This window comes from Puntigrus tetrazona, chromosome 5 (assembly GCF_018831695.1).
Source record: "Puntigrus tetrazona isolate hp1 chromosome 5, ASM1883169v1, whole genome shotgun sequence".
NCBI classification, from domain to species: Eukaryota; Metazoa; Chordata; class Actinopteri; order Cypriniformes; family Cyprinidae; genus Puntigrus; species Puntigrus tetrazona.
The window spans coordinates 19,593,925-19,619,319 of NC_056703.1; the positions used below are offsets into that span (position 1 = coordinate 19,593,925).

Genomic DNA, 25,395 nt, shown 5'->3' on the forward strand with positions numbered 1-25,395 from the left:
CAGCAAATAGGATGAAAGTTCACTTAATATAAACACAAAAACCAGCCCACTGGCCGACAAGGTCCCTCGATCACACCACCTTCATCAGGCAACAGATCTACAGGATGACCTTGGATGAGGACAAACCAGGTCTAACACAAGATTTCTGATCGTATGTTTTTATTTTAGCACGTCCTAAAACGCGTCTTCACGGTATAAACTCAGAGGCCCTTATTTATTGAACAGGGGGAGAAGGAACTGCTGTGTATTTTAAATAATATGACTTCTACGCATGTTGTCCCACTGACTTAAATGCAGCATTTTATGCAAGAAATTTGTTCTGCTTGCATTTCATTAACACCACAGTGCTTTTACTTCCTATTTCTATATTTATGGTCTTCCTTTTCAATACCTCGTTTGCATATGGCAAACACTTTATACCCGTTGTGCAAAAAGCCCGTATCAACCTGTGAACTTTGCAAAAGTCACAAGAACATTTTTATTACCCAGTGATGACAGTAAACAACAGTAAAGGTAACCCAACCCAGTTAAGTGCAGGTTACCCAACAGCTTGTTAACATCAACTGCACACTGAAAACCAGTCTAATTCATTTTAACCTAGAAAATAATTCCCACTCTCTCGTTATTTGACAAACAATTTTTTTGGGGGGGTAATTTCCAACTAATTTTCATTTTGCATATCAGTTATGCTTGTCTCCTACGAAATGCAGAGCGTTACTTTCATTCAGACAGAAGGTCCATCTATCCTGGAGGCCATTTCATTTGTCGTCCTCCGAGAACATGAACGTGAAGGTGATACACGGACTGTGCCCCATTCTTTCCATCGTTTATGACTGTAAACAACAATAACATATAATTTAGCAAATAATACATTCTGTAAAGTTAATGACATGTTAATATAATAGTGTACTATACTTAATAAGCAGCAGGTATTAACCATATAAAGACTACTGTAATATACTTGATAAATAAATTTCCTTTAAATGACTATCTACTACATGGCTTCTGTCATCTGACTGACAGTTTACACCTTTCTAGGTCTTGTAGTTTAATTGTGACATGTCTAGCTGTAGGTATGTACATGTGTTTTTTATAGCACCCTTAAATGATTAAGCAGATTCAAAATAAAAGTTTTTGTTACATAATATACGCAGATATACTGTGTATATTTATTATATATATATATATATATATATATATATATATATATATATATATATATAAATACATGCATGTGTATATTTCAGAAAAATGTTATGTTTAAATATTTTATATAATTTAAATTATATGGATATAAATTAAATAAAGTTAAATATTTCCAACATATATACCACGTGTGAGCATTTATATACACATACTGAATATATACGGTACACACTCAAATATATTGTAAACAAAAACCTTTATTTTGGATGCAATTAATAGTACTACAGTACTGACTACAGTAAATGTAAGAATAACTTTGTAGTAATATCCCAAAATAAATAATCTATACAATATATATATACGCACATAAATATTTACATGGATTTTATGTAAATAGTGTCTTTTACAAAAACCTCATTAATTTACTTTACAAGCTAACAGAAAGTCAGCTTACTTTTTGGCCTTAAATAGATGAATAATAATAAATAAATGTATAAATATCAGCAGCTACATCAAATTGCATAGCTTTGCTTAGTGAGGTGTTTTTTCCTCCTTGATTATGAGCTCCATATTCTTCTACATTATATTATTTGAGCCACAGTTTTTTCTGACTATTGTTTTTTATGCTAAACCTTGCAGGGTTAAGATTATATAGATTATTAAGGAAACCCTTTCCAAACACTGCGTATTTTCTCACCAACTCTGTATCCTTCATCCAGCCCTTCTTTCTTCGCTACATTTTTGGCCACAATCAAAAGATGACCCAGGAGCTGCAGGAAAACGTCAAGATCTTAGAGGTCCTCTGTAATTATTAAAACTAGAAATTAATTAAAAATGTATACAGACGGACAAACCAATGCATCCTCGTCGTGTGCTTCACTGATCCGAGGAATGGGAACTCTAGGAATAACCAGGAAATGCACAGGCGCCTGGGGATTTACATCTCTGAAAGCCAGACACTGCAACAAGATTTTTTGAATAATCAGAGCAAGAATAATAAGCATATTGGTTTGCATTTAATATACACTCAACATTTGAAGTGGATCAACAACTTTCATCAAAGTAGTCCCAAAAACAAAATATGTTCTTGCCGTAGGACAACTTTGATTAACTTTTTTGATCCACGTCAAATGTATATTAAATGCAAACTGATATGCTTATTATTCATACTATTCAACATATAGTTAAACAGTCCCCTGAAACAAAACACAATATGTTACTTAACAGTATGTTAGACAAGGGTCATAAGAGGTCTTAAACTTACTTTGTCATCCTCATAAATGATGGCTGCAGGAATAGTTTTGTCAATTATTTTAGAAAATATAGTGAGTTCAGGTTTCCCGTATTTCTTGCCGGCCTCCTGTGCCAAGCGAACCTCGTCGCGCGTGGAAGAGCAAAAGGTCTGGTACAAACAAGCAAACAAACAAAACCTCAAAAACAGCATTTCCAAACGTCTAAAACATGTACACGGCAGATTAAGTCTTCTGCGCACTTCACATTCACAGACCGCGCTTAAACTCTGACAGCGTGTGCATAAAAGAGGATTAAACACCTTCACAGGTAAGACACGCCGTAAATGATGTCCAAGAGGCAAAACCCGACGGGTAAGTAAAATACTGCGGGCTGCCATCGCACTGTTTAATGACAAACAGCGTCCATATTCAGTGGAAATCGACCTTTCACGTGCTGCTGCTGAGGATTTGTTTACATCCGGTTCTCAAAAGTTATGCGGTTTTCAAAATAAAGGTCTCCAAGATACTCGCAGATCTGTTACTTTATACAGAATAATAACTGAAAAAACTTTATTATGCACAGTTTAGTTTATGTTTTATTATTTTAAGGTATTTATATATATATATATATATATATATATATATATATATATATATATATATATATATATATATATATATATATATATATATATATATATATATATATATATATATGTGTGTGTGTGTGTGTGTGTGTGTGTGTGTGTGTGTGTGTGTGTGTGTGTGTGAAATTTGCTCAATAAACTTTTTTACTTCATTTACTTAATTTTTTTCTTTTCTTCTTTTTAGAATGTATCGATATATATATATATATATATATATATATATATATATATATATATATATATATATATATATATATATATATATATATATATATATATATATATATAATTATTTTAGTCCAAAAGTTAGTTCTTTAACAGGTCTTTAACACTGAATGTTTTTATTGAAATATGAAATTAAATTATTTATTGGCATTTCAGTACAGCACAGTAAAAATGAATACGTACAAGGCCAAAATAAAGATAGTTTCATAGCTACTGCAAAAACAGAAGTTTATACTACTCTGTTTTAGTTTATCTTCATTATTTTTATTTCTCTAAACAATGGTGTACTAGACAAAGATCTGTGTATATTTGTGTACACGTTTACCGTCAGTCTGATCTTATTCTCTTCTCGTCCGCTCCAGCAGAGGTCAGCAGAGGCCCTGTATGACAGAAGAAGACCTCTGAAGAAGACCGCGTGGGACAAACATGGCGTCCTGCAGCAGGTTGCCCTTGCATCCTTTCCTCTCCAGGGCGTCGGTACGCCTCGTCTGTATCAGAAATGTCCAAGTCGAAGCCCCCACAGCACGGAGTTTATACCCGCCCGTCCTGCCCTCCCGCACCGCCAAAAGCAAGTCGGCGAAGCGGCGCGTGGTCGCGGAGTTCTTCGAGCAGCTGCGCTCGCGCACGGCGCAGGAGAAGATCCGAGCGCTCACTCGCATTCAGCGCAAGAAGTACGTGATTTACCCACAAACGTCTGCTCTCAACGCGGACAAGTGGTACCAGCACTACACCAAAACGGCGTATCTTAGCGGTCTGCCCGAGAAGCACGAGTCTGCGCCGGCGGTGGACGAGTCCGTGCTGTCCGAGGTACGATCTGTAGTCTGCAGCTCCATCCTGCAAGAACACTGGCACAAGAAGAAAGCGAGGACCTTCGTCCACAAAGAGCAAGAGCGGCTCGTCACTCCGTTTTTAAGGAACGCGGTGTCTGGTCTGAAACACCTTCTGGCTAAAGAAAACCCCGCGCTGAGTCTGTCAACTTTAGGTGGGTTTGATCAAGGAGGTGCACTTCGCAGTTTCTTTCAGTAACGTGGCTTCACTTTGCAATGCTTAAATGTGTTTATTTTGGCTTTTGTGTGCTTTCTCTGTTTATCATTGGAAGATTTTGACCCTCAAGTCAGCTATTACTGGTTACGGGGAGAAAGGACGGTTCCCGCGGGCCACAGGAGAGGACGGGTCGAGCCCATGAGATTCCAGATCGACGACAAACCTCACAGTCAGATCAGGAGCCTGCAGCAGCTTCCTGAGGTAGGGGCCTCGCATTGCCTTCATGAGGATTGCAGTATGTGCGAGTGATTTTAATCGTGACTGAAGACTTGGTGTTTAAAATGCAGCTGTTATAAGTAAGTATTTTATGTAAATGTCTGTGGTGATGCTCATGCTTTCGTGCAGCACTTACATGAAATAGCATACATGTGTGATGCATGTTTAATGGTGATGTAATATCTTGCAGTTTGTTCCTCTTGAGGCAGAAATCTCTGCTGAAGTTCCCGTTATCACTTTGGCTCCCAACCTGCTCCCTTTGTTCAGAAGACAGTATGACAACAACATCTTTATAGGTTTGTGTTTTTACATAATGTTATTCTGTTAATATTATGAATTATATATCATCGCTTTTCATTTTAGTTTTATCGTTTGCACTTTTATCTCACTGCATCCTTCTCAGCCAGGGGCCACTAGAGGGCCCTGGCAAATTTTCAGAGGTTAGGCAATAAGTATTTTAACTAAAGTTTCATTGCATATTAAAATGCTTATAGAAATGCTTTTATTTACTTAAATTCCATCAAAGGTAAACAACAACTTGCTGTCATTATATAGTATTATGTAGTTTAGATCTGTGCTTTGTTTTCCCCCACAGGTGCCAAACTGGACGATCCCTGCTGCTATGGTCACACACAGTTTCACATGATCCCTGACAAGTTCCGCAGGGACAAAATGAGCAAGAGAGGCAACTCCGATCAGGTGGAGGTGTCACTGAGGGCCAACGGTATCTCCAGTCTGTTTGCATGGACGGGGGCGCAGGCTATGTATCAAGGTTGGTGTTTCTGTAAACTTTTTATTTTTATTAATAATAGTGCCAAAATTGTCCTGAGCTCAGATTAAGATCACTTGTCAATTGAGTTATATATTTTTACAATGGTAGGGTAATCACTGATCTGAATCGGCTCATGTATGCTTCCTTTAACTAAAACTGTTTGGTCTGTCCAGGTTTTTGGAGTGAAGAGGATGTGAGCCGGCCGTTTGTGTCTCAGGCCGTCATCACAGACGGCCAGTTCTTCTCATTTTTCTGCTATCAGCTCAATACTCTGGCTCTGAGCCCACGGGCTGACGGCAGCAATAGCAGGAAGAACTTGTGCTGGGGAACAGAAAGCATGCGGCTTTATGAGAGAATCACAGACGGAGATGTAGTGGGCTTGAACGATGCTGTTCTCAAACTGCTGCTGCAGTTTTTACTAAACAAACCACAGTTTTGAAATTATGAAAATGATGATTGTTCGACGTGTCAATAAACATAATATATGGAGCTGCGTTTTATTTGCGTCTTCGGTTCAGCTTAAGAATTTCATGCAATTTAAGTGCCCAAAATAGTACTGAAAACTAAAGGATTAGACGGTTCTTGAAGAATCATTTTGTGTTTAAAGGAATCGTTCACCCAGAAGTGACAGTTCTGTCTTTTACTCACCCTCACGTCTGTCCAAACCCAGAATGCCTTGCTTCGTGTTTGAAACATAAAGACATTTTTGAAGGTTTGGGGTTTTTTCGGTTCCTTAAAGTCTAAGCATTCAAAAGCTTTCACATATCACAAAGGGATCTGTATGAATCATGCAATTTGAAATTAAATCTTTTCATCATATAAAAACCCTTAAAGAAAAAAAAACTCTCAGTAAAGTGTTTCTTTAGTTGACCTTTATTATTAAATTCACATCCCAAAGGTCATATGAGCGCATCTAAACAGACAACACCACTATATCAGAGATTATGAAACCATGCCTTATATATTTAATATAGAGAATGTAATATACAGTATGTATATAATATTTATATATTGCTGTGACTGATGTAGTTTAGCAAAAAACCTTATTGCTTGTTACTTTGTGATTCAAGCCACAAGATCATAAAGCAGAATAAAAAGGTTTTACATCTGTTACAATGAAAACCTCAGTGCTCCAGTTTTCTTTGTCTTGCTGTGTTGTTCTCCACTCCATTGCTCTCGTCACGAGTGCTAGGGGGAAAGAAAGCACCGGCGCTGTTAATGTCTGAAAAACCTCCAAGCACGAATACATTCAGTGAATCTTTTAAAATAAAACCTACAGTTTGCTGGTTTGTTCAGAGCACAGGTCATTCTCTGCAAATGGATAAATCCTTTGTTAACTTTCAACGGCCTCAGCTCTTTTTAAAGCTTATTCTTCTTATTCATGAAAGTTTACTGTACCTTCTGCAGAAGAGTTGTCGTGTTGTGGCTTGTTGCATTTTTCCCAAAGCAAAATGAGTGTGACGAGGACAACGACTTCCACCACTATAGCAATGAAGGGTTTGAGAGGCTCCGTATACGACAAGACCTTCAGCTCTACGGAAGACTCGCTGGGTTTGATCTCAAACTCAGCACTGCATATGTACTTCCCAGAGTCTTCTTCAGTCAGATTCAAGACAGTCAGCTTTGTTTCATTTCCGTTAATAAAGATCTTGTAGTTCAGAGGGTCTGCAGTGGCGTTGATGAGCCCCTGTGAAGACAAAAACAATTATATGAACAGTGTTATCTTAGTTAATTAGATATTAAGTGCAACTATTATGCATCATTCGGGTTGCAATTTATTTTAAGGTGTCTTTGTTACAGTGTAATGGTGCATTGAAGTACTGCGTAATATCGATAAACTACATGTAATTACACATAATTTATTGTCTATATAATTATAATAATGTGTAACAAAGGCAGAAATGAAATAAAAGTCTAAAAAATAAATTATATTAGCTGAAAAACTTTTAGGTTAAAGTAGTGTAATCTTATTTTCTCCATTTCTTTTTCACCTTGTCGGTGTTGTTCGCCTTGTACCAGTTCCAGGTGTTTGGTGTGTGTTTGAGTTTACACACCAGTACGACTGAATCTCCAGTGTAGCTCACTACTGGCTTGTCTCGTTTGTCTTTTATTACAGGAACTTGAAGGGGATAGCGAAATATATCAAGTTAACACAAAACATCAGAATGACAAATAAATGAAAACAACACAATATGTGCAAAGAAATGACGACATACCATCTAAAACAAATCTCACTTGTGCCTGAATTTCTTTGAAGATGCAGGAATAATTTCCCAGGTCTCTGGCCTGTATACTGAAACTACGAAGCAGGTTAAATCAGTGTTAAGTTACTGTTTGGTAATACTGAACTGGTTATTTACTTCTTTAACATGTCTTATTTGCATTATTAGGAATGACACATGATTATTTTCTGAAATAGACATCCACTTACGTCTTTTTAAGGATATACTGCTCATTGTTTCTGTTTACAGTTTCTTCAGAGTTTTCAATTTCTTGTCCGTCTTTTGTCCAATAGCCAGTAATGTAGGGAGGGTTATTTGGTATATCAGTCAGGTTACATAAAAGCTCTATATACTGTGGTGTCAGGATTGCAAGCTCTTCGACAATGACTTGATTTTGACCTGTATGCCAAGAAATTGTAGCCCAATCAGCAAACCAAACCTCTACAATTATGTACAATTCAATGTATTGTCTCTCATTAGTCTTGAATTAGTCTTATTATTCACGGAAAAAAATTGCACATAAAAATGTTCATTTTCAGGCCATTCACTATTATTGATTTATCAGAATAGATTTGGAGAAACATAGCATTACCTCGTCAGTGGATCCTGTGCAGTGAATGGGTGCCGTCAGAATGAGAGTCTAACAGCTGATAAAAACAGCTCAATAATCTACAAGCAATCCACATAAATGAATGTATTGTGTAGCAGAAAGTTGCATGTTTGTCAACCAATCCATCATTACGTTGCTGGTAAAAATACGGCGATTCTATAATATTGTAATATTGCTTCTTCCAGTGGACAGGTCCCTCTTCTGTTGTTGTTTACTGACACTGACATTTGTTTAGATCTGTTTTAGACTGTTTTTGCTTGAAAAAGCAAAATGGATAGTGGACTCCTATTTTAGCTGGAAAACATCTCGATGATGGATTTGTTTATTACAAACATGTAACTACTCTCTTCACAAGACTTCCATAATTGATGGACTGGAGTCGTGTCAATTATTTGTGCATTATTTTACTTATTTCGTTGCATTTAATGCACGTACAGCAATGCTGTTTGACTCTCATTCTGACGGCACCCATTCACTGCAGAGGATACATTGATGAATAAGGCATATAATAATAATTTCTTCAAATCTGTTCAGATGAATGAAATAAACTGCATCTTGGACATGGCTGGGTGAACACTATTTTACATTTTTGGTTAGCCATATCATTTTATCATTTGCACGTATCTGTTGATCTATAATGTGATCTAGTTAAGACAAATGCTTGTTCTGGCTAATAATATACTGTATGGTAGGGTAATCATACCTTTGGATACAGCTTTTCGTGTTGTAATTACAGGATCAGACTGTGGGGAAGGGGTTGTTTCTAAAAAAAAGTGAACATGAAAAAAAAGACATGCCATATGATGCTGCACTGAATAAACAACACTACAAACTCACTGTTCTGCAACAGAGACAGGCCTAGTCAAGGTTAAATGAAAGTTGCATTACCTAGAAGACTCAACCAGCTTAAAAACACCTAAGAAATGTTTACACTTATTTACAATCATTTTTAACAATCACATGCCCTGAAAAACACTGCAAAAACCAACAGATCAGAGGACAAACTGATAACAAGGTCAAAGCACAGGGCCCCATGAATGTTACAGTAAAAAGCAGACACGCACATACCGGTGTGCATCCCATCACAGTAGAGAAGAAGCAGGATGAGATGTCTGACACTAGCCATGGAGAAGAGCGCTCTTTGGCTGCAGCTGTGCTGTGTTTTGCTGGGGTGAGGCATCTCTTCTGGTGCATCTTTTCACAAGCAGGTCCCCAGAGACACCAACCCCCTTCCCTTCACGACCGCAGCCATGGTGACTTGGCAGGACCAGTGTACGCTTGCAGCTTCCTGTTTTAAATTAATCATGAGTGTCAGGAGGCAGCCACAGCCCTGCCTGATCAAATGAAATCCTGTAACATCACCCTCTACTGAGATGAAGCAGGTACTGTGAGCGGTGCTGGCACAACTTCAGAGTCACTCCTCAACTGCGTGGGATCCTCTGCATTCACCAATGGGGTGGTATCAGACAAATTGGGCCATCGGGTAAAATGGTCCATTTGAGGTTGAAGCGTCTTATCTCTTTAAATATTAACAGCCAATGACTGCAAAGAATTTCAAACTGTTGCCTTAACAGTACCTAACATTTAGCAAATGAATGTATTGGTCTGAGGTTGCTAGCGGGGGAGGGGCAATGCGTCAATCTGAGACCACACCAAAAAAAGCCAAGGTGAGGGGTCTGGCATATTACTTCTCAATGATAAATCAATGTAAAAAAAAGGTATAAAAAAAAATTATAATTTAGAAATGATGATTCATAACCCAAGTGTTGATGGCCCCTCTGAGATAAAATGCTGATTTTGTTAAATAATCTAGATTTTTATAAAGAAAAATCATTTTTAGTTACTGGACCAATTTACCTGAATGTGTTAAGATAAAATAAATCATTATTTTCACTCAATAATATATATATAGTAGCCTAATATGAAACTATTTATTACAGACAGTTAACTTTTCAGACACACACACCAAATGTTCAGGATTTTGTTACTTTTTCATTTTTTTGGATGAAAATCATTGAAAGGTTTGAGTGTCTCATCTTCCACAACACTAATTGTTGTTGTTACAAATTGTTGTTTATTGATTATATTGGTGGAAATCAGTGTTTTAATGCAATTCAAATGTATGTTCTAATGTAATTTATGTCATAATCAAATGTGTTTTATCAGAAATGTCTTCATTTCACTTTGCAGTTTGACTGGCCCATTTTTGCTGATCAGCCGGCCCATTTTACCTGCCACCACTGCCATCTCAAAAAACGTGGGGCAGCTAATGTTTCAAAACCTGCAGAGCCTGAACATTTATATTGTATTATAGCAATTCAACTCAACAATATTAAAAACAGTCCTTATTAGTCATAAGAACACAGGTAAATGTCACACATGGGTTTTTTGTTAGTGTTTCAAGCTGTATTTTTCTCCCATAAAACCTTACTATAGTACTTAGTGCTTAGGAATTACAACCATTTTTATACACGGCCCCCCATTTTCAGGGGCTCACATGTAATTGTAACAAACAAATTGATAATCATTGCTAATATTGGGTTGAGAATACTTTGGAGGCAATGACTGCCTCAAATCTGAACTCATGGACATCACCAAAGACTAGGTTTCTTCCTTTATGATGCTTTGTCAGCCTTTTACTGTTTCTGGGTCTTCTGCCTTTAGTTTTATCTTCAGCAAGTGAAATGCATGGTCAGTCATGTTAAGATCAGAAGACTGACTTGGCCTTGTAGAGGATCATCGTCCATTTGTACTACAAGCTCCTCTGTCACTCACCAGGAAGCCACGCAAGCTCACGCCATCACACTGCTCCACCATGTTTCATGAGTCCATGAGCTGCTCCAAACTTTCCCCATACTTTTTTCTTCCTGTCATTCTGGTAGAAGTTGATCTTAGTCATCAGTCATCAAAAGAATGTGCTTTTAAATGTTTTTTGGTAGTAAGTCTAATCTGACCTTGTTTGTACCTGATGGTGTATATGTCTCTTGATTGCAGACTTTGACAGTGAAGCACCTACCTCCCGGAGAGTGTTCTTCTCTTGGCTGGATGCTGTCAAAGGATTTTTCTTTACCACGGACAGGATCCTCCGTTCATCCACCAGTGCTGTCCTCAGGTGACATCTAGGCCTTTTTGTGTTGCTAAGCTCACCAGTGCATTCTGTTTTTCACAGAATGTATCTAACTGTTGATTTGGCCACCCCTTATGTTCCTGCTATCTTTTTTTGTTATCTAGCCTATTTTTTTTATTTTTATTTTGAAGCCTAATGGTCTATTTCGCATGCATGGAGAGATCCTTTCACTGTAAGATGTGGGTTCACAGCAACAACGTCCAAATGCAAATGGAAACTTCAGACCTTTTACCTGCTTGACTGATGTAGAAATTTCGAAGGAAAAGCCCACATCTGTTTAAGAAATCATCTTTGAGTCAACTGTCCAATTGCTTATGGTTTCTAGAAAGAGTTATAACTCTCTAACCTTTCCTTAAATTTTGATAAGAATCCCTCAAATTAAAGATATATATATATATATATATATATATATATATATATATATATATATATATATATATATAAAATTACTGAAAGTGTCTGACACATATTTTCTAATTTTACCCATCTAAACAGCAAAATTTTAAAAAACAAATTGCAAACAAAGAGCAAAAGATTAATTCATCTATTTCCTGACAATGGAAACAAAGGGCTCAGACCAGCTGACGGTATTTGGCAGAATATGGTTACTCTTTTTTTGGCCAGGGTCATGCAGGATGTTCTTGGTGATGCAACCGCAGGGCTGTCGCACAGAAAAGCCTCTCATAGGATTTAGTCTGATAGACCAATCCTGAAGCTAAAGCTTGATTTACAAAAAAAAGGAAAGGAGTAGTATATCTTTTGTTTTTTGGAAGTGACATCAGTTCTCATTCATTGCGATCAGCCCGTTGAAGAAACAAGAGCAGCTAGCAAAATGTCTCACGATGGAATGTCCAGAGAAGAATACGAGGAGTACCAGAAGCAGATGGTGGAGGAAAAGTAAGTCTGAAACATGCGAGCCTATTTTATCCAGGTTTTTCATAATGTGGTGAATTCATATGGAATAACACGGAAACACATTTTAATAATTGTTTTGTGAAGCATACGTTAGATATGATACTCACGTAAGGGTTAACACTGCACCCTCTACATTTCCCCTATTGTTAATACACGTTAAATGTATTAAATGTGTAAAATATATACACATTAAATGAAGTACCCTGACGCTGAGCTGTTTTCTGATAAGGCTGTTATAACAGTGTATCACTTTCCTGTTCATTTTCCGCTTCTTTTCTCATCTCCTGTACATTGCCCGCTTCTTTGGTAATAAAGGATGGAGAGAGATGCAGAATATGCTACAAGGAAGGCAGAAAGGGCTTGTTTGAGGACTTGTTTAAGAGAAAAATATCGACTTCCAAAGGTGAGAGCCCCATGGAGCAGATGAACGAATCGCTTTCAGTAATTCAGTCATTCCCTGTCCCCGCTGACTGTGCTTAAGCAGCACATGAATAGCATCGGTTTGCAGAGATGGTTAAGCTATCAAAGTGTGTGAAGGTTGCAGTGCAGATTGTGGCAGGAGATTAAGGCATAATATAGTAAACTAAAATAGGGAGTCTGGATGTTCAGGGCTTAACCACCTGCAGTGCTTAATCCCTAAAGTGAGCTTTAACAGCACTGCTGTACAACTTTCTGTGCGATTCACTAACAGTTTCATGTGGATGAAGAGAGATGTTTAAAATGAACATTTAAAACGAATTGTTATTTTACATGACTTTTCCAGGTCTAGAAGTCACACATTTATAATTAGGTTACCTCGAGGCTAGGATACCTGTAGGAAATATCTTGAATGTTTAGTTGGTTTTACAACTTCTTTTAAAACTTTTGTCTGATTTTAAATGAAATGTGAGTAATTTTGTGCCCCACTTAGAAGCTTGCTAAAGCCCCCTAATGTCCGTGGCTCCTGACCCCTCATTGTGAACCACCGCTATAAAGTGTACACTCACAGTGATGCAATTATTAAATTATTAAATGAATGCAGTGCACACTCGAGGTCAGTATAGAGATATTGACATTTTGCAAAGCTGTAACCATATATTCAAGATTTGAAGTGTTAGATCACATTTTTTTCTGATGTGAATGTTAATTTCTTTGATAATCATAATTAATAATATTAATTACAGAGGCAACTGTACTCATTATCAAACAAATAAATGAATAATTTTTATTATGCACTGCAAGTCCATCAAAAAAAGTTGATATCCTTCCAATTTGAGTCGCAAATGATCAATTATTCTATTTTACGATTACATACATTTTTATATGTAATCAGAAAATAGAACTGTACATAAAATACGAATAATCAGTAATAAAAGAAATAATAATTATAAAATAAACTTGAATCATTAAAATGTTCAGGTATTTTTATAACCAACAAAGAATGATTCCTTTTTGCCATATTATTTAAATGTTTATTTTAGTTTTTTTAGTTTATTTTAGTATCTTTATCACAAAATGAAAAAAAAATTGTTCCAATCAACACTTGAATCATTTTAAAAAGAAAACAAGTAGCAAATCAGTATCTTGAGAGACAATGTGACCATTTGTTGTAGTAGTTTAATTATGTAAAATAACCCCACGCTGTTTTATTTATGGAAGTCGTGCTCGGCTTTGCATGCCTGCAAACTATGAGTTCTTCTCATTATGTAAAAAAAGTGCTATTAGATTTTATTGTTAGGTTTGACGTGCTCTTGGTTTTTCTCAGAGTGAACAGGATGAGATTATGATCCAGCAGGCCGGAGATGACATTGACGTGCCAGAGGAACTGGTCAAGATGGTGGATGGAGAGGCGCCGCAGGAGGAGGAAAAGGAGTCCATCATGGGTCAGATGCAGAACCTTCAGAACATGGATATGGGGCAACTCAAAGAAAAGGCTCAGGCCACATTTGTGGAGATGAAGTCCAAGGCCGAAGAGAAGTGCACTCTTATGTAAAGCGCAGAAGAAGTCAAAGTTATCCAGTTATCTAACCTCTTGACGCATTTGCTTACGCAGTAAAACTATTAAGTTTCCATCTCCTGAGAAATATTGATCGCACAAGAAATCAATGCCACTGTTCAGAAATTAATTTATTCAAAGTTCTTTCGTTTGGTTTCTTGTTTTTCTGTTTTAATCATTTTATTTCTTGTTTTTATTAAATTGTTTATTTTATTTATCAGATTGTGACTGACCTTCTCATTGAGTAATCTTAAACTAAGTCATAGTTATGACCAATATCTACATGCTAATAGATAATCATGTCATTTGATTAATGTACTTTTTATTTAAAAATAAAGATTATTTTTCTAAATGTTTAAATTCTATTTGAAAAATGCAATAAGGTTACAGATTTTTTTAATATAAATGAGCATTTTATAATTACAAAATATTTAAAAGTAAGAGTGCTACAGTATTTTCTTTATGCTAAAATATTTTAAAGGTGCCGTAATAAGTCACATGAAAGTACAGACTGAAAAAAGAGATTGGACAGTCACTTGGGATGATACATATTTGCATCACAGCCATCATCAAATACATATTATAAAAATATATTTTTTTAATAAATGTATAAAAGAATCAACATTATTTGATTTATAGAGTGGCTGTTGATTTTAACATGGAAAAATGATGTTAGTGCAGATATTATTGTGGGAAGCATACCGTCATATATTGCTACGATGTCCTGAGTTTAAATCCCAACTCGCAGACTTTTCCCAACCCCACCCCCTTCACTTCCTGTCAGTTCTGATCCGTCCCATCATAATAAATGCAAAAAAAAAAATATTTTTTTAAATGACCTTTGACCTTTAATATACTAACTCCACAGTCTTCAAAGACGTATTCCACCCTAAATGATAATTTTTCTCATTATTTATTCATTCTAATGCCATCCAGGATGTATATGAATTTTTTTTTTGACTTTTTGACAAAGCTGCTGCTTCAAAAAGCAAATACAAGAATAACAAGTATATGAGAAAACAAGCTATTGCCTCCATAACTGGAGTCGCATGGATTACGTGTGTGCCAGCTTTGTGTTCCCATATGTTTCTATTTAAAGCATCACAGAGATGGATTTGTTTTCACTGAATGAAAGTCAATCATATACATCTGGTAAATAATGAGGGAATTTTCATTTTTGTGTGGAGTATCTCTTTAATCAACTCTTTAACACTGTACTCACTCAGGGATGGTCATAGAGTTGCAAACTATTAATGAACTCATTCTGCATGTCGTCAATGTCATCAGTGGTCTCAATGGGAATGCTTGGTGGGTTCAAAAAAGTTGAGCACGGCACATTCTCATATTGATATGCATGGTCGACGTACAATCGGAAGTCCCCGTAACCCCCCGCAGCGCCGTGGAGGGGCTCGCAGACGTTGAGGTAGGGGTTGGTGTGCTGCTGGGGGAAGCAGGGGCCGTGGAAGCGGCGGTCAGACGCGGGGCTGTGGCTGGGGCTGGTCGAGGGGCTGTGCGGCATGTGACACGTCAGCTGACAGCTGTTCTTCCTGGTGGGACGGTTGAGATCCAGTTTGGCCGTGAGGGGCTTGCCGACGTTAACGTCCATGTTCCACTGGACCAGGTCATCTAGAGAGTTAAACTGGACTTGTAGGCAGACAGTGAATGCTAGCTCCTCCTATAAATCAGGAAGAAATGCACGAGGAGGAAAAACGGGTATCGAGATAGTTATGTTAAATTATGTGTGTATTGTGAACCAGATCTAGATCTGGGTAAAGAATTATTGTCAGTCAGTGTTGAGCTGCACCTTGAGTTTCTGCAGTGAGCTGAGTCGGGTGTAGAGGCAGTGCTGAGGAAGACTCCCTGAAAGTAAGAAGCTTCCTGTTTCCTCCAGAGTTTCTTTATTCATCAGCTTAGGGTCCACATCCAGATCCTTCAAAGTCAAGTAATAAGAAAAACATTATTTATTGCAAACATATGTTAAGAAACATGTTTCATGTTTAATATACTGGTAATATAGGCATTATGACAAGAATGCTAGTAGTCCAATTCTCTAATTCTCTCTTTATTATTGTTTTTGATCAATTGAATGTGTTCTTGAAGAACAGATTTTTTTATTTACCCCTGCATCTTTTAATGGTATTAATTAAGAACGACGTCAGTTTCTTTCTACAAAATAAAAAGAAAGACCACTAACCAAAGGGAGGTTAGTTATGTGTGCCTGACACGACAGCATCTCCTCTGGCTTTTTGACAATGCTGGTGTAGATGACCAGCACGTTGGAAAACTCGGCAGCAAAGTCCATTTTTATCTGAACTCCACATTCAAAGTCCAGAATTTTACTTTCCGGCAGTTCTGGGTTGACACACAGATGCAAAAGTTTGACAAATGCTGAGACAAACAGTTTACAGTCATACAGTATTTCTGTTATTTTCATTACTAAAACGTATGGTTATTCAGATGAGCTGCACAATATTTTGAAGTAGCAGACGTTACCATGTGCTTTAGACCAGAGCAGGTTGTGTGCCTCGGCTGCATCCGAGTGGTCCCCGGGACGGATGGGATCGGTGAGGGACCGTCTCTCCGACAGGCTGCTGCGGATCTCTAGAGCCTGCTTACCCTTTGTGGGGTCAAACTGACCCATATCTACAAACAATGAGGACAGTAGTTTGATTGTCAAGACATGCAACCAAACATGAGTAAAAGAAATATAATTGAAACACGCAAAAACGTCAGAAGTACATTTTTCAAATCAGTTATTCATTTGTTTGCGCTCAATGGACCCGCATTTAACTAATAAATGCTGTAACACATCATTTAACTTTAAAATGCTCAAGGTTCCTTCACCTTCAGCCACTCTGTCTAGCAAAACAGTTATCTTCTCATCCTCTAGGAGGCGCTCCTTCAGGAATTTAATAAAGACTCCATTGGTGAATCCACTTGAACTCAGTTCAAAAGCCTCAGCATCTTGGCAGCTTCACAAACATGACATATCTCAATATAACATGTTAGACAGAGAACAAAACGTACTTCAGCATGTTATTTCTGGATGAAAAAGAAAGACACTCAGTAACTCACGTGGCATATCCAAACACTATATTGGCTGTAACTTTGAGCACAACGTTTGGAGTGGCCTCGTCATGTACATTTCTGAAGAAATATATTAGCGTTAGAATGTCGACAAACAATGTATGAGTTACCAATGTGAATATGATTTAAATTAACACCTTTTCCTGCACATGTCCAGGAGGAAGATGTTGAGTCCAGTCTCCTTCTCCTGCATCAGTTTCAGAATGCTCTGAACACAGAGACAGTTGCCTGAACGGTATGGATTTGGGGCATCAACGGGCACCATGAAGCTGTTCCCAAAGTTCTCATAACCATGTCCGGCATAATACAACAAACCTAAAGGGACAAGCAATCATCAGAGTCATTTCAATCAGAACAGAAAATTCTGTTGCCATTTACTCACTCATGTCATTTCAAACCTCACAAAAACAGAGCTAAACCTCACAAAAACAGAGCTCCTCGTTTTTTCGGCCGAGTCCCACCATACAGCATAACCTATCAATTCAGCTAGGCTCGGCTACTGTATCCTCGTCTAGGTCAGCTAGGAAGTGGTGATTTGGAGTGATCATTGACGACCAGCTAACTTTCACTGAGCACATTTCAAAAACTGCTCAATCTTGTAGGTTTGTCCTGTACAACATCAGGTAAATCAGACCGTACTTATCAGAACACGCTACACAGATCCTCGTCCAGGCACTAGTCCTGAGTAGGCTTGATTACTGCAACGCCCTCCTTGCTGGCCTCCCAGCCTCTACAACCAGACCTCTTCAGATGGTCCAGAATGCAGCGGCAAGGGTGGTCTTCAACGAACCAAGGAGGGCCCACGTCACGCCCCTCTTCATTAGTTTACACTGGCTTCCTATAGATGCCCGCATCAAATTCAAATCCCTGATGCTGGCCTACAGGACAATCACAGGCTCCGCTCCCTCATACTTACACTCACTAATTGAATCATATGTTCTCTCCAGGTGCCTACGTTCTGCAAATGAAAGGCGTCTTGCAGTGCCTTCACAAAAAGGTGCAAAATCACTCTTGCGCACCTTCACCTGGTCTGTTCCTCGCTGGTGGAACGATCTGCCCGTCGCCACTAGGGCAGCAGAGTCACTAGCAATCTTCAAAAACAAACTCAAAACTCATCTTTTGTCTACACTTGACCCAACATCGATAGCACTTTCTTCTTCTTCTCCTGCTCTTTCCTATCCTTTTCTTGTTATAAAAAAAAAAAAAGCCTCGTGTCTGCATTAGGTAAGCCAAGACCCCACTCATGCACTACTGCCCTTTTGTTGACATTAATTGCTTCTATTGCCTACCTCATTTGTACGTCGCTTTGAATAAAAGCGTCTGCTAAATGACTAAATGTAAATGTAAATGTAAACCTGTATGACTTTCTTCTGGTGAACAGTACATAATATAGAGAAGATATGTTACACATTTGGTCTGTTATATTCCATACAATGAAAGTGGATAGTGAGACACACTTCTCCAAAAAAACAAAAACAAATAAAGTACCATGAAAGAAGCTCGGATTGACACATTTACCATATTACATAAGTCATGTGATAGATTTTCATGAAGCATTAACCAAACATTTACCAAAGCTAAAAGCTTTCTTTGGTGAAGATGCCAGTTAGAACAAATCAGGCATGTGACAGTATCAAATTTACGTATCACAATGAGTGATGAAACATTTATCACAGTATACGGTGTTGCATTGAATTACAAAAACAGGCCAAAAAGATAAACAAACTTCAGCGTTATTGTATTAAAAACAAGTTCAACAACTTAAAAAAAAAAGAACATAAAAACATTAAAATTTCAAAAAGAACTTTAACTAAATATTAAGAATTTTCTAGTAGCTTGTACGCTATCTTTGCTCAGACCAATACGAAATGCTGAACAAATCTTTATGTAGCATACACACAGTGTTGGAAAAGAAGCTAATCTGCATTTGAAAACTCTACACAACAATCAGATAATAATTTGTATAGAATTATTCAGAGTTATTCTCCTTTTGTGCTTCACAGAAGACACCAAGTTAAACGGGCTTGGAGTGACACAAGGGTGAGTAAATGGGGAGAAAATAACTGGTACTTTCCTAATCACATCTGAGGTCAATTTTTAATCAGTTACAAACTTAGAAAGATTCTTTGGGGAACTAAAGATTGAACATATTGTAACATGGCCCACATATTTATACCCTTCCAAAAATCACGTTTGTTTACTCTTTCAAGGCAATTACAATGTTTATAGGACACCACAGTAGCATAAACTATATAGAAGATACAGTACCATACACTCCCTTATGAAGCAGGGACAAGAACTCCTCCACTGCGTTCCTCATCTCCGACTCCGTTAGATCAAGGAGAGACACCACTTTAAAGTTCAGTTGCCGCAGCAGATTGGTGAGGTCGTACACATCAACCATGGGTGCTTTCAGCTGTGGGTGGTTTCGATATGTGAGGTTACCAATCAGAAGAGCCACTTTGTCTGTAGCTGAAGGAAGAAAAACATTCAGTGTGAAAAATGAGACACCGGTCATTCTGATTTCTCGCTTGTATTTAAAGATTTGTTAATTCATAGTAATTATTTGGTCTACTCACCGTAAGGTTTCTCAAGACTGTAATCTGATGGGTAAAAGTCATATTCATTCACTGACTGAATAAAAACCAGAAGTATTCAAGACTAAGTGTGATGGGAACACAACTTACCTCTGTCAACAGTCAAAAAGTCATCTATAAAGAGAAATACATTAGGTATTTTGATTATTAAAATTTGAAGGAACATGCTTATGAAAGTATTGATGAGAAAAGAAAGCTAATAGATTATCAGAGGAAACCTTTTTCAAGACCAAAAACCTATTTTGAGGTACGATAACTAACCTCATCCTGCCACAATGAACCCCCACCGACATTTAATAAAAACACGGCATCCTTTACGACAGGAATGAGAATGTTCTCATTTTTTTTTAACAGCCATGCAGATCAGATCTATCAAAGTGTTTTCCACCACCTTAATCAGTGAAGCAGTCAAGAGAATGGGTGAAAATAGTATACTCCGGGTTCAAAACAAGCTCAAATGTGACATACTGTCAATTATCGTAAGAAAATCATGTTGACAGTAATGTATTTGTATTATGCCACATGGCGATGGAGCTTAACTTGTTTTGAACTTGGAACGTTCATTAGTTTTTATAGCATGCATCAGCATGAAGTAGTCCAAAAAGTGGTTGATGCTAAAAGTCTGTAGATGTCAGAAGAGTGCCACTACATCTTAATACCTTCAGAGCACTCCATTGCTCCTGAAATTTCACAATATATTCTTGGCTCTTTCGTTTCAGAATGGCAAGGATTTTCTTGAGGAAAAATAAAGGGTTGGAAATAGAGGTAATAAAAAGATTGTTACTTTTTAAATACATCAAACTTCTCCCAATTCTTTTTGAATAAATTTACCAATAACATTATATGCTATCCGCAAATAGGCAGTTCACCAGAATGAATTCGTCCAGCGGTTATGTATATTAGAAATACTGTCGATCGGTCCCAATGTTCCCAGATTATTATTTTCAAACTCCTGTAGTGTGATCTCATCTTAAGTCACTACTGTTCACAAAACAGATTTGATCAGAAAACATCTAACTGAAGAACACATACAAAACGATGGATATGACGCATACCTATAACAACAACTTCCACTTCGTTGCTCCATGTTCTTTCATTACTGCAGAAGATCTCACAGCGGTATCTTCCCTGGTGCTCTGGCAACAAATTCTTGACCTAATTTATACCAAAACATAATTTAATCACTCTCACTAAACTCATTTGTTTTTTATTTTTGACAGTTGAAAATAACACAAAGATGTTAGGTCTATTTCAGTCTTTCTATGTCATTATGTCACTTGCCATTTTTTTGCAATTATTTGAATTTTTTTTAATCTACTGCATCTAAATTGTCTTAAAAAATGAAATCTAAGCATCTAAACCTATCTAAACAAACTCAGAGTAAACAATAGTGAATTTATCCTTAAATGCATGCAGAGTGTTGGGTCCTCTCACAGTGTACTTCCTCCTTGTGGCTTTTTTGATCGGCTCTCCATTTCTGTACCACTGATATTGGGGTAGGGGTCTTCCAATAGCTCCACACTCCAGATAGAGTAAATCTCCCACCAGCAGCCTTTGAGGTTGAGGCTGGATCAACACCCTCGGCCTGCCCTCCGAAGTCAGAGACACTAATCCTGAACAAAAAGCGAACAAAAATTGATATCAATGACACACGTCAGTGATGACGGTTCAACCTAATTTCTTCCTTGCCTCTACTGATAAGAAATGACTTACCGTATCTAGGAGGAACATCGAGGACGTCTACTTGGGCCCAGTGACTAAACTCGTATGCATTTCCACAGTTCACCCGACAGATGTAAAACCCTGCATCTTTGAGCCGGACTGGACTGAACACCAGGTCTGGGGAGGAGCTGTTATGTACCTGAAGGGTTGCCTTAGTTACGTAATTCATGCGACTGACAGCTAATTATGTTGCTTATTTGTAATAATATACATCTACACACCTCTTCCGTTTTCTTAAACCACTGGAATTGCACGTGTGAAGCACCAACAGCGTAACAACTGAGACGAAGGTTGTGTCCAGCAATGACCGCCACCGACTGCGGCTGGACGAGGATCTGAATTCCTGTGAGAACAATTCAGAAAACAGCAACTGAAACTAATCTACGGATGCAAATAAATCACTTAAGACTATGCCTGCACAGAATCTATGCAGTGGCATGTACTATTGTTCCGCTAATTTGCAACTGTGGATTTTGATTTTGATTTTGAGGAGTGATTGGTGAAAACTCACCACTGACTCGCATAAAGCTGGTTGATTTTAAAGTAACTTTTCTGCGAGCTGTACACATTTTAATATTATGAAAGCATTTTCAATGCACATATTTTCATACGAACACATTTCAACTTTTTAAAATCCATTAGACATAATTCATATTATCTTTGGCAATTGGTATCGGAAAAAAAATGACTACATGCTGCATAGGCCTAAGACAAATATCACTTCTTCAATCCTGTGTCATTCAAGTTTCAATTTCACTTTCGAGAATAAATATTTTGTATAGACAACATTATATGACACGATGTACTGCTACTCTCCGTAGCGTGTTTACACTGAGATTGTTGTACCTGGAGGTTTCAGATATTGCAGGGCATCCGTGTGACCCATGATCTGTAGAAACTCCATCAGTTCACCCACCACACATCCTTGATCTCCAATAAGTTTAAGCAGACTGCGGGAAGGACTTCCATCCACCTCCAAAGCCTTCAGAGAACACATGTCCATATCATCCAGACTGTGCGTGTGAGGGGAAGGAGGAAGCCACAAAAAGACAGTGAGTTTATCAATATATATATATATATATATATATATATATATATATATATATATATATATATATATATTACATTGAAAAGAAAAGTGAAAAGAGAAAAGGTTGTTACCTCACTTTGAATCGTTTGTCACTTTTCACTATCTCCCCCAGTTTTCGCCATCCCTTACTGTTGGCCTTGTCGAGAGACTCACAGAGCCTCTTCAACACAGATTCTCTCAAGAAATTAATGTTCAAAGAGTTCTCATTCAAATCCGACATGACTGAGTTGATACACAACTGTGTTAAATGATTTAAATGTTCAGCAAAGCACCTATAAAATCGGACAACGAAGAGGCAACTCAATCAGTCCTGAGGTGTCATGTTATAACAGAAGTAAAAATGTAATTAATGCCACTTTAACTATTAAATTAATAGAATTTATTTTTTCAGAAACTCTAATATTGACCAACTGTTTAGCCTAAAATATTAATATTCAAAATGTTCACACACACACAGGGTAAAAGTTTAGGACAGTCCCCCTCAACAACAACAACAACAACAACAACAAAACCCCCTCCTTGCTTAAGCTAAAGTTTTTAAGAGCTCAGGTTAGTGAAAATACCTCCTTAAATAAAAATGATAATAAAAAACTAATTCCTGTCATGATTTACTCCCGGTTCCAAACTTGATCGACTTTATGTTTTATGTGGACTTTAAATTAATGAGAAGAATGACAGTACAAATCATGGGTATTTACTTTAGCTTTATGGATTTGCGGTGGCAGACTGAAAGTGTCCTTCTTCCTAATACGTTCTTATATATTCCACAGAAGAAAGAAAGTCACACAGGTTTGAAACGATAAGAAGATACGTTAACCAAGGAAGCATTGTCGGTGAACTAACGTTACCTTTAAGGCACTCGCTAGTTTCACTTTTTAGTTTTTGTCAAGCTCCGAATATAAGTTATGTGATATATGTGATGAATGTCTGTGAACTAAGCAGGCGACGCCATTCATTCCCGCGTTTTATTTTCGAATGCAGATATTCATCCGATCGAGTTTAATAAACGTAGCGTTGAAGAAACACAAAAGCAGAGTCCGAAACGGAGCAGAAATCAGCTCGAACAAAAAGAGTCAGATAGGGTGTAAACATCGAGCGCACATACCGCAGACGGATCAGATGTTGACATGTATCCCATTATTAAGCAAGACATTCATTTTTCGCTACACTGACTGATGCGGGGAAATCCAACTTTCAAAACACACACATATGTGTGTGTGTGTGTGTGTGTGTGTCTATGAATCACTTCCTGATGTCTAACGAGGAAGGTGTTCATCTCTCCTGAGCAGCTCAACCAGCTCTTAAACGGAAATATGTTCTTATAGTCAAATCAGATATACTTATGTTGAGAGTGCGATTTCTGAAAAACAAACAAACAAAAAAACTTTTACTTCCAAAGTAAGATTAATTACAGCCTAACCAAATGTTAGTGTGAGCAGTGCAAATGATAACTCCATCTTTTTGGGCAAGTAAATGAGTGTCACTTCATTAAATGGTTTTGAATGAACAGTTTACCCCAACATGAAAATGACCCCATGTTTTAGTCACCCCAGAGCCATCCTAGGTGTATATGACTTTCTTCTTTACTTTTTTCTTCTGCTTTATCCTGGCTCTTTCAAACATCGTAATTACTTTGAAACTCCGTAAATCTGATATATCCGCAAGTACTGCGACGTAAAACTAAACGTCCTCTGAAGCAGACTGATGGGTTTTTGTAACAAACATATTTCTAGTTTTAAAATTATATCATACAAGCTGTCACACCGATAGAAACAAATCTTTTACAATAAGTTTGAACGGATACGTTGATTTGATTTTACCTTTCTAAGCCATTTTTTTCTAAAATGTCCATTGTCATTTGAATGCTGATATTTGAAATGATTTAAATAGAAGATACTTTGAATGTGAAATTAAAACGGCCCGTAGGGGGCAGTAAGTCTCTCTAATCGAGTGAATCACTGCGATTGAACTGAATCATTTAGAGGATGATTCATTCAGGATTTTTACGGTTGTTTTTTTTTATACGTTTACGCACCTTTTTTGTTTGTTGTTGAGTTGCACAGTGCGTCACAAACATTACATGGTATAAAGTACTGATAAAATGTTTTCATGGCAAACTCAGTGTTTACATTTTACTAAAATGTTTGAGCCGATGTATTGATTCTTTTAGAGTTTTTAAAGAGTCCCATCTTACAGTAATTGTCCATGTGACAGCAGATTTAAGTTTAAGTTTAGGTTCAGTTACACTCGATCATACAAGTCATATAGACAGCTGCAAAATGAGACCTGTCGAAAATCACTCGGAGCTGTATATCTGCTCGTACGTTAAGCACTTTTAAGGAGTAAAAGAGAGCTTCACTACGATGAAGCCTGTTGATTTGGTCAAACTTTTAAAATGCATGTTCGCACTTCTTAAGTAAAACGTACAGTCACATAATCTTTATACCTACCATCAAAAGTGCTTTTAGTATGATTAAAATAAATGACAAGGTAATGTTTATTTTATCATATCTGTTTATATTTTGTCATCACATCACGCATCATGGATATGCATGTTCTATAATGTATTTGTATAATAAAAATACAAAAATAATGTATGACTTATTCAAGCAAAAAAAAAAAATTCTCAAGGATTAGATTAAACGAAAAAAAATATTGCACAAGTTAAGTGTGTTAACTTAAGTGACCTTTGAACAGAAGAAAAAAAGACATTTTTCTTAGCGTCGGTTTCCATGGAGACTCTTCGACTCGTCGCTCTGTTGAGAAAG

General features: G+C 37.3%; 5 protein-coding genes across 7 annotated transcripts; 2 read left to right on the forward strand and 3 right to left on the reverse strand.

Moving 5' to 3' along the window:
• Positions 1-142: 142 nt before the first annotated feature.
• Positions 143-2,853, reverse strand: hint2 (histidine triad nucleotide binding protein 2). The gene is made up of 5 exons (XM_043240751.1): positions 2,699-2,853; positions 2,411-2,548; positions 2,001-2,105; positions 1,844-1,916; positions 143-833 (listed from the first exon to the last, which is right to left on the reverse strand). Exons 1-5 carry the CDS (start codon positions 2,774-2,776, stop codon positions 742-744), a joined length of 486 nt encoding a protein of 161 aa, XP_043096686.1. The 5' UTR covers positions 2,777-2,853; the 3' UTR covers positions 143-741.
• Positions 2,854-3,625: 772 nt separating this feature from the next.
• mrps30 (mitochondrial ribosomal protein S30) lies at positions 3,626-5,771 on the forward strand. Its single transcript, XM_043240849.1, has 5 exons — positions 3,626-4,232; positions 4,350-4,495; positions 4,701-4,806; positions 5,106-5,282; positions 5,456-5,771. The coding sequence occupies exons 1-5, from the start codon at positions 3,677-3,679 to the stop codon at positions 5,719-5,721; spliced, it is 1,251 nt and encodes a 416-aa protein (XP_043096784.1). The 5' UTR covers positions 3,626-3,676; the 3' UTR covers positions 5,722-5,771.
• A 366-nt stretch (positions 5,772-6,137) lies between these two features.
• On the reverse strand, positions 6,138-9,545 carry emb (embigin). Its single transcript, XM_043240850.1, has 8 exons — positions 9,183-9,545; positions 8,818-8,877; positions 7,714-7,903; positions 7,499-7,581; positions 7,274-7,401; positions 6,681-6,969; positions 6,560-6,593; positions 6,138-6,470 (listed from the first exon to the last, which is right to left on the reverse strand). The coding sequence occupies exons 1-8, from the start codon at positions 9,292-9,294 to the stop codon at positions 6,407-6,409; spliced, it is 960 nt and encodes a 319-aa protein (XP_043096785.1). The 5' UTR covers positions 9,295-9,545; the 3' UTR covers positions 6,138-6,406.
• A 2,510-nt stretch (positions 9,546-12,055) lies between these two features.
• Positions 12,056-14,133, forward strand: cplx4b (complexin 4b). Its single transcript, XM_043238227.1, has 3 exons — positions 12,056-12,138; positions 12,472-12,559; positions 13,901-14,133. The coding sequence occupies exons 1-3, from the start codon at positions 12,074-12,076 to the stop codon at positions 14,126-14,128; spliced, it is 381 nt and encodes a 126-aa protein (XP_043094162.1). The 5' UTR covers positions 12,056-12,073; the 3' UTR covers positions 14,129-14,133.
• Positions 14,134-14,150: 17 nt separating this feature from the next.
• malt1 (MALT paracaspase 1) lies at positions 14,151-25,308 on the reverse strand. Of its 3 annotated transcripts, XM_043238217.1 has the most exons (18): positions 23,733-25,308; positions 22,699-22,899; positions 22,384-22,550; positions 21,759-21,880; positions 21,529-21,676; positions 21,250-21,428; positions 20,871-20,970; positions 20,475-20,549; positions 19,906-19,929; positions 19,798-19,821; positions 19,487-19,690; positions 17,356-17,533; positions 17,207-17,278; positions 16,976-17,103; positions 16,625-16,774; positions 16,326-16,483; positions 15,936-16,061; positions 14,151-15,806 (listed from the first exon to the last, which is right to left on the reverse strand). In XM_043238217.1, exons 2-18 carry the CDS (start codon positions 22,845-22,847, stop codon positions 15,354-15,356), a joined length of 2,457 nt encoding a protein of 818 aa, XP_043094152.1. In that variant the 5' UTR covers positions 22,848-22,899; positions 23,733-25,308; the 3' UTR covers positions 14,151-15,353. The 3 variants fall into 3 exon arrangements, with proteins under 3 accessions (XP_043094152.1, XP_043094154.1, XP_043094153.1); XM_043238219.1 differs by lacking the exon at positions 23,733-25,308 and having other exon boundaries at positions 22,704-22,843; XM_043238218.1 differs by lacking the exon at positions 20,475-20,549 and having other exon boundaries at positions 14,152-15,806; positions 22,699-25,306.
• Between the last annotated feature and the right edge of the window lie 87 nt (positions 25,309-25,395).

Excerpts from the sequence above, each read along its gene's own strand:
- hint2 (XM_043240751.1), bottom strand. The coding sequence starts at position 2,776 with ATGGCAGCCCGCAGTATTTTACTTACCCGTCGGGTTTTGCCTCTTGGA. Across the intron at positions 1,917-2,000 it reads CACACGACGAGGATGCATTG|CTCCTGGGTCATCTTTTGAT; the intron begins GTTTGTCCGTCT and ends GTTTTCCTGCAG. Across the intron at positions 834-1,843 it reads GGATGAAGGATACAGAGTTG|TCATAAACGATGGAAAGAAT; the intron begins GTGAGAAAATAC and ends TGTTGTTTACAG.
- mrps30 (XM_043240849.1), top strand. The coding sequence starts at position 3,677 with ATGGCGTCCTGCAGCAGGTTGCCCTTGCATCCTTTCCTCTCCAGGGCG. Across the intron at positions 4,807-5,105 it reads TGACAACAACATCTTTATAG|GTGCCAAACTGGACGATCCC; the intron begins GTTTGTGTTTTT and ends TTTCCCCCACAG. Across the intron at positions 5,283-5,455 it reads GGCGCAGGCTATGTATCAAG|GTTTTTGGAGTGAAGAGGAT; the intron begins GTTGGTGTTTCT and ends TGGTCTGTCCAG.
- emb (XM_043240850.1), bottom strand. The coding sequence starts at position 9,294 with ATGCCTCACCCCAGCAAAACACAGCACAGCTGCAGCCAAAGAGCGCTC. Across the intron at positions 6,594-6,680 it reads CGACAACTCTTCTGCAGAAG|AGAATGACCTGTGCTCTGAA; the intron begins GTACAGTAAACT and ends ATCCATTTGCAG. Across the intron at positions 6,471-6,559 it reads TCTGAACAAACCAGCAAACT|CACTCGTGACGAGAGCAATG; the intron begins GTAGGTTTTATT and ends CTTTCCCCCTAG.
- cplx4b (XM_043238227.1), top strand. The coding sequence starts at position 12,074 with ATGTCTCACGATGGAATGTCCAGAGAAGAATACGAGGAGTACCAGAAG. Across the intron at positions 12,139-12,471 it reads AAGCAGATGGTGGAGGAAAA|GATGGAGAGAGATGCAGAAT; the intron begins GTAAGTCTGAAA and ends TTGGTAATAAAG. Across the intron at positions 12,560-13,900 it reads AAAAATATCGACTTCCAAAG|AGTGAACAGGATGAGATTAT; the intron begins GTGAGAGCCCCA and ends GGTTTTTCTCAG.
- malt1 (XM_043238217.1), bottom strand. The coding sequence starts at position 22,847 with ATGTCGGATTTGAATGAGAACTCTTTGAACATTAATTTCTTGAGAGAA. Across the intron at positions 17,279-17,355 it reads CTGGACATGTGCAGGAAAAG|AAATGTACATGACGAGGCCA; the intron begins GTGTTAATTTAA and ends ATATTTCTTCAG. Across the intron at positions 16,484-16,624 it reads GCTCTGGTCTAAAGCACATG|AACTGCCGGAAAGTAAAATT; the intron begins GTAACGTCTGCT and ends GTGTCAACCCAG.